Source organism: Panthera onca, chromosome D3 (genome assembly GCF_046562875.1).
Source record: "Panthera onca isolate mPanOnc1 chromosome D3, mPanOnc1 haplotype 2, whole genome shotgun sequence".
NCBI classification, from domain to species: Eukaryota; Metazoa; Chordata; class Mammalia; order Carnivora; family Felidae; genus Panthera; species Panthera onca.
Window position 1 is genome coordinate 75383935 of NC_138350.1, and position 6187 is coordinate 75390121.

Genomic DNA, 6187 nt, shown 5'->3' on the forward strand with positions numbered 1-6187 from the left:
CCGCATGCATACGGAAGTTAGTGCGCTGCTCACACGAAAGGGAGAAGACGCGGGACGTGTTCAGAGCCACCGGTTTACGGGGTGTTACTTGAGCCAGCTTTCAACCAGTTGCACAGACCTCGCATCTGCCTATAAGCCTCCTCCAATAAAGCACCAGGGCTGAGAACCCCAGCACTGCCCTTGGACACTGACAAGGGTGGGGGGTTCTACTTTAGAGGGCCCCTTCTGGCCCTCCTCGTGCTGCAGCCTCCCCCACAGGGTATGCAGTCTGCACAGCCAAAGACCCATGGACCCCAGAGCCCATGACCTACATTCCTGACCAGGCTCCCCATACCCAGAATTCCCTGTCCCCAAAAGCCCACACCCACTCCAGGGACTGTACAGGCCTCTTTCCTAGCTCTATTCTCCCGAAAGCTGATTGTGCCATCAGTGCGAGCAATTCTTGACCTAAGGGAAGCTATTTGCAGGAGCAAGAATAGAACCTGAACCTAGACTGGAGTGTCCACATGGGTGAATGCACAAGACTCTTCACAATTCAGGGCACAGCTGGCAGTGGAAAGAGAAGCAGGGAAGCCTACAGAGCAGAGGCGACGCTCCCAAGGCCACGACACTTCTGTGGGAACTCTGAAGACTTCAACAGTTCACCCTTCCAGATCATTGCGAAGGTCTATTTGCCAGTATTGGAGAACAGAACATACTTCACAGCTTGTTAGCGGGCGATCCCACATATGATACATGGGTCTCCATGTGCACTCTTGTCCTGTGCCCTGCCAGAGTCAGCTGTGGGCCTGGAGAACCCACCTGGACTGAGAAGTCCATGGGCCATACTTAGTTGTACCATGAAGAATATTCATCCTTAAATGGCATACAGTGAAATTAAACTGAAGCTATACAATAGACACTCAAGGTAGCAATGGGGGGACGGTGGTTACTGCTGTGCCCCACACCGTACACATGACCCATTCTCAAACCAGCCGATTTGAAACCAGCTTGAGATCAGTCTCCTTCTGCCCTCCTCATCCTCCTTCTAAGTCAGAGTCCCGGTGAGGAACTCGGGCTGTGGACCAGCAGTTCTGACCTCATGCAGCTCTGACACTTACCAGCAACGTGACTGGGGCCAGGCTATATATTTTCGAGCCTTAGTTTCCCCGGTAAAATGACAACACCCTGCTGTCAGGATCCTTGTGACGATTACAGCAGGTAAGACCAGCGATGCACTCTGCACAGCACCTGCCACGTACGATTAGTGCTGGCATTGGTTTCATTTGGAAGTGTCTAGGGCATAGGGACTATATCTGCTCTGATGTTTTTTCACCTACCCTGCCTATAAAATATAGGAGAATGGTATCTCCAGATTTCCAACTCTCCATATTGTGCACATTCCCAACAGAGCCAATTACGTGAGCTTGTGCTGAATAGTCCTTATTAACTCAAAGTGGAAGTGCAAAGATTGACATATAGAAGTTCAATTCTGCTCAAATGAAGTCTCAAGCCAACTCGCAGCTCCTTATTTTAGACAAGTTCAATTCTGAACTGCATGAGATGCAACCGGGTTCTCAATCAGGCCACAATGTCTGCGATTCCTGGTATGGATGAGATATTGGATTCCATGGGGTACTAGAATAGAATTTAGGCATTACATGATTTGACTGCTGGTGATAAGCCTTCCTCCTGTGAATCTTAAAAAGGGAGTGGCAGAAGGGAATCCGGGTGAAACCAGAGTCATCAACTAATACATTAGTATTTCCTAGCACAATTTGGGAGGGTAGTTTTTCAAGTTGTCATGCCCTATACTTAACAAAATCCTCTTCTCTGTGGCCGAACAAATTCTCAGAAGGCAATGCTGCTAATAATGGATCCTTTGTGCTCAGGACGTAGGGTTAGTACACCCTCCTCTCAAGGACTTCTCTGTAACACTCCTCTCCCCTAATGATCTGAAGGTTCCAAAGAAACTAAGAGTAGTCCCTGACCAAACGACCAACAGACATGTAGCTAAAGGAGTTTTAAGTAATTGTTCAAAGGACGAGCTGAGACTCCTGAAGACACTCAGTTCACAGCTTACGAGAAATCCAAGGGCACAGACAGCATTGTATAGCATAGAGCATATGTTCCAGAGCCAGAGACATCTAGCAGAAATCCCAGATAGGACCAAACAGGCTGTGTGTGGGAGTAGTTGGGCAACTCAAAGAACTACTCCCTTTTCCCATCTGTATGATGGTGATCAGGCCAACCCTGCAGGGCTGTTGTGAACATCAGGAAAAAAAAATCTTTACATCTATGTCCAGACCCAAGAACAGTGCCTGGCACACTGCATATGGTTAAGAAGTAAGAATACTCAACAGCAGGGACTTGCCCACTTATGAACTGAGACCAGGTATTCTAACCCTATTTATTTTTTTCTAATTTTGTAAACGTTTACTCATTTTTGATAAAGACGGAGCGCGAGTGGGGGAGGGGCAGAGAGAGACACACACAGAATCTGAAGCAGGCTCCAGGCGCTGAGCTGTCAGCACAGAGCCTGATGAGGGGCTCGAACTCACGGACTGTGAGATCATGACCTGAGCTGAAGTCAGACGCTTAACCGACTGAGCCACCCAGGGACCCCTTCTACCCCTACCTATGACATTAACTGCTGGTCTACCTTTTAAAGGCCTACAAACCATAAAAGCTATAAAACTAGGAAAATGCAGAAGAGAATATAAAGAAAGCAAAACTTTGTAACTCCTGGACAAACCCAAAAGGTGAAGCATTCAAAAGTATATATATGATTTAAGAGGTTCATGGGTATTAACTGGTTCTCCAAAACCAAATTATTTAATATTTTGGATGCTTAGGGGTAGGGCAGGGGAGGTTATAAAGCAAGGCACACAAGTACTTTAATATATAATGAAGCCATTTTTTTTAAGTTTATTTATTTATTTTGAGAGAGAGAAAGAGAGAGAGAGAAAGGAGGGTGGGGGGACAGGGGCAGAGAGAGAGGGAGACAGAGAATCCTAAGCAGGCTGTGCATTGCAGAGCCTGATGTGAGGCTTGAACTCACAAACTGTGAGATCATGACCTGAGCCAAAGTCGGATGCTTAACCGACTGAGCCACCCAGGCACCCCAGAGCCACTTCCTATCACATAGGAGATGAGATTTATTTCAAAAGGTACTTATAAAAATAGGTAACATTTTAAAAACTAACAAATAACTGGGGCACCTGGGTGGCTCAGTCAGTTAAGCATCCGACTCCTGATTTTGGCTCAGGTCATGATCTCACAGTTCACGAGTCTGAGCCCCACGTCGGGCTCGGCACTGAGCCTGCTTGGGATTCTCTCTCTCCCTCTCTGTCTCTGTCTCTCCCCTGCTCTCTCAAAAATAAGTAAATAAAGTTTAGAAAGTTAAAATTAACATAAATAACATCCGATATTGTGATTATTAATAAACATTTGGGGAGGGGAGGCTTTAAAAAAAGAATTATTTTCTGGTATGGCACCAAAATGTTCTAATGTCCTTAATTAAAACACTGATATTCTTCTTCATTATTCTAGATTCTTTTTCTAATTATGAAAGACATGGGACACTTGGGTGGCTCAGTTGGTTGAGCATCTGACTTTGGCTCAGGTCATGATCTCCTGGTTTATGGGTTCGAGCCCGGCGTTGGGCTCTGTGCTGACTTTCAGATCCTGGAGCCTGTTTCGGATTTTGTGTCTCCCTCTCTCTCTGCCCCTCCTCTGCTCATACTCTGTCTCTCAAAAATAAATAAACGTTAAAAAGAAAGAAAGAAAGAAAGAAAGAAAGAAGAAAGAAAGAAAGAAAAAGACAGACATATATGCTCAGTGTTGAAAATTTGGAAAGAAAAGGCAAAAAGAAAAAACAATAATTCATTAGTCTACCAACTTTCTAATTCAAAAATACATACAGTATATACAGTATGTGGCCCACGTCAGAGTTTATTGATTCTGTAATATGCTAAAAACTTAGTGTAAAACTTTGTTTTTGTACTTTTACTTTCCGAATTCATTTTCAGAAATACTACTCAATTTTTTCTAACTCAGATGTTAATTCCTTCATATCAACAAGATGATTAAAGTATTATAACTACATCTTAAAAATCAGAGTTCATAATTCAATTGGACTTCAAATCCACATTTGCTAGGGTTTCTGAATCCTTCCGCTTAGTTACTCATAATCTGGAACAAATCATTTAAAGCTTCTTAGATTGTTCTATGACCTCAAATCTAAAACCTGTAAGACTCTGCCACAGAAATGGCTGATGAAAGAAAAGGCTAATTCAATACATCTTTCAGGAACATTACTGGTACTGTCCTTCCTCTTCTTAAAAAAAAAAAAAAAAAAGATGCCTTTTGCTTCACGTACCCTTTGTGCCTTGGCCCTCACCACAAACTGGGTCTTTACTATCTTCCTCACAAAGGCACCTGTAATAAGATATGGAAATTCAAAGTGGATTCTCTCCATTCCCTCCTAGTAGGTGCCAGACTGAAGAATTTGGGAACTTCTTAGAGAAATAAAGCAGGTCTGTGTCCGGTCATCATTCAAATGCCTTAACTAAGCATCTTAGTGTGCCCCAGCCTTTCACATAATAACTGAACATTTAAGGGTCTCAATGTATCTACTGCATGACAGGCACTGTGCTACAAGTTTTACCGGCATCCAGCTAATCTTCATACCAAGCCCGTGAAGTATATTACCTTTCTCCTTTCACCTTTACCAAAACTCAAGCCAGGTGAGTGTCTTACTCAAGGGGTCACAGTTAAAAATGCTGCAGAGTTAGTGTGCCAACCAGGTGTTTCTCGCGCAAACTCCTCAGCTCATCCTAGAAGCACCCTACATTCAAAATTTGCATGAGAAACATGTTGGGTTGTCACTAGATCTTGTTCGTTCTTCAAAAATCTCTAGGAAATACTAGCCCAGACTCCCTCGCAGTGGGTGCTACCTGCCTAAGGACAAGTGAGCACCGGGTGACGCCAGGGGCTAAGACAGAGGGGCAGTGGGCACACTGCGACCTCCATCACCAGGGAGGGAACCCCATGACCCATGTCCGTGGTGATGACGATGATGATGCCTTAGTTACCGTCCTCAGTGGTAGGTCCGTAACACACCCTCCCTCCCATAATGCTCACGACCCGTGACGCTCATGATTATGCTTTTACAGATAAGAACTAAGGTGCGGATAAACCCCGGCACTGCTCACGGTAACCCCGCTGACTCATGGTGCTCCGGGACCTCTCCTGGCCGCGTCCCAGGGACCCCAGACGACCCGTGTACCGCCCCCCCCTTCAGCCCCTCCCAGGGGAGGGCCCCTTTCCGGTCCCTTCTCCAGGTCGCCCCTCGCCCCATAGCGCGGAGCTTCCTGCGCCGCTCCCGGAACCCCCTCAAGCCGGAGGGCCCCGGCGCGAGCTGCGCTGCCCACGCCGTCGCAGGGACCCCGGCAGCGGTGGCGGCCGCGACAGCCTCACTTACGCCGATCGCGGAGCAGGGCGCCCGCAGCTCGCAGGGCCGCAGCCATGTTGATGCCGCCTGAGAGCTTTCCCGGGGCAGCTTCGGCCCGGGACTCGGGTTCCTCCCACGGCGGCGCGATCGGGTACCGGCCCGGAGAGCTCCGAGCTGCTGGCACTGCCACCACAGGCCGCCTTATCTTAAGTTGCGGCCCCCTGCGCCCTCGCGGCGCACCCGTTCATTCGCTGCCTGGCCGGGCCTAGCCGGGGCTCGGGGGCGGGGCCAGAGGAAGACACGCCCCTCGAGACAGCTGGCCCGGGCGTGGGGCCTTCGGCCGGGGGAAGGGGGGGTGGAAGGGGTAAAAGGGGCCCGAGGCTGTGCTAGCGGCCCCGCCCCACCAGCCGGCGGTTCCAGCCCAGCAGCCCCTCTCCCGCCCCCGGTCACCCTGAACGAACGCCCTGGTTGCATCTGCCAGTCTGGCCAAGGCGGAAACCGCCGCCACAACCCGGCAAAGGGCTTTCCAGACTTTTTCAATACTATGACTTAGATATGAGAATGCTTTTGCCTCACTTCTCCAGTTTGCTTGCCTCGTTATAGTACAACTGAGCCGACCCTGTTTTGTTGTAAGCTTGGTTTTCAGAGTAGGAAAAGGAATTGTTTTATATGAGACACTCGTGAATGACATCTTTAATTTCCCTGTGGCATCTCTATACAGCACAGTTTGACAGGCGGGACCAGAAAGCAAAC

General features: G+C 48.1%; 1 protein-coding gene across 3 annotated transcripts in view; it reads right to left on the reverse strand.

Annotated features, from left to right (window-relative positions):
* The window catches only part of FECH (ferrochelatase), a 37500-nt gene extending 31785 nt beyond the window's left edge, over positions 1–5715 (reverse strand). For 2 of the 3 annotated variants that reach the window (XM_060613953.3, XM_060613954.3), the window contains exon 1: positions 5465–5715. In XM_060613953.3, the coding sequence (XP_060469936.1) occupies positions 5465–5510 (46 nt within the window). In that variant the 5' untranslated portion in view covers positions 5511–5715. The remainder of the gene's footprint in view (positions 1–5464) is intronic. The other variant, XM_060613955.3, reaches the window with a different exon arrangement.
* Between the last annotated feature and the right edge of the window lie 472 nt (positions 5716–6187).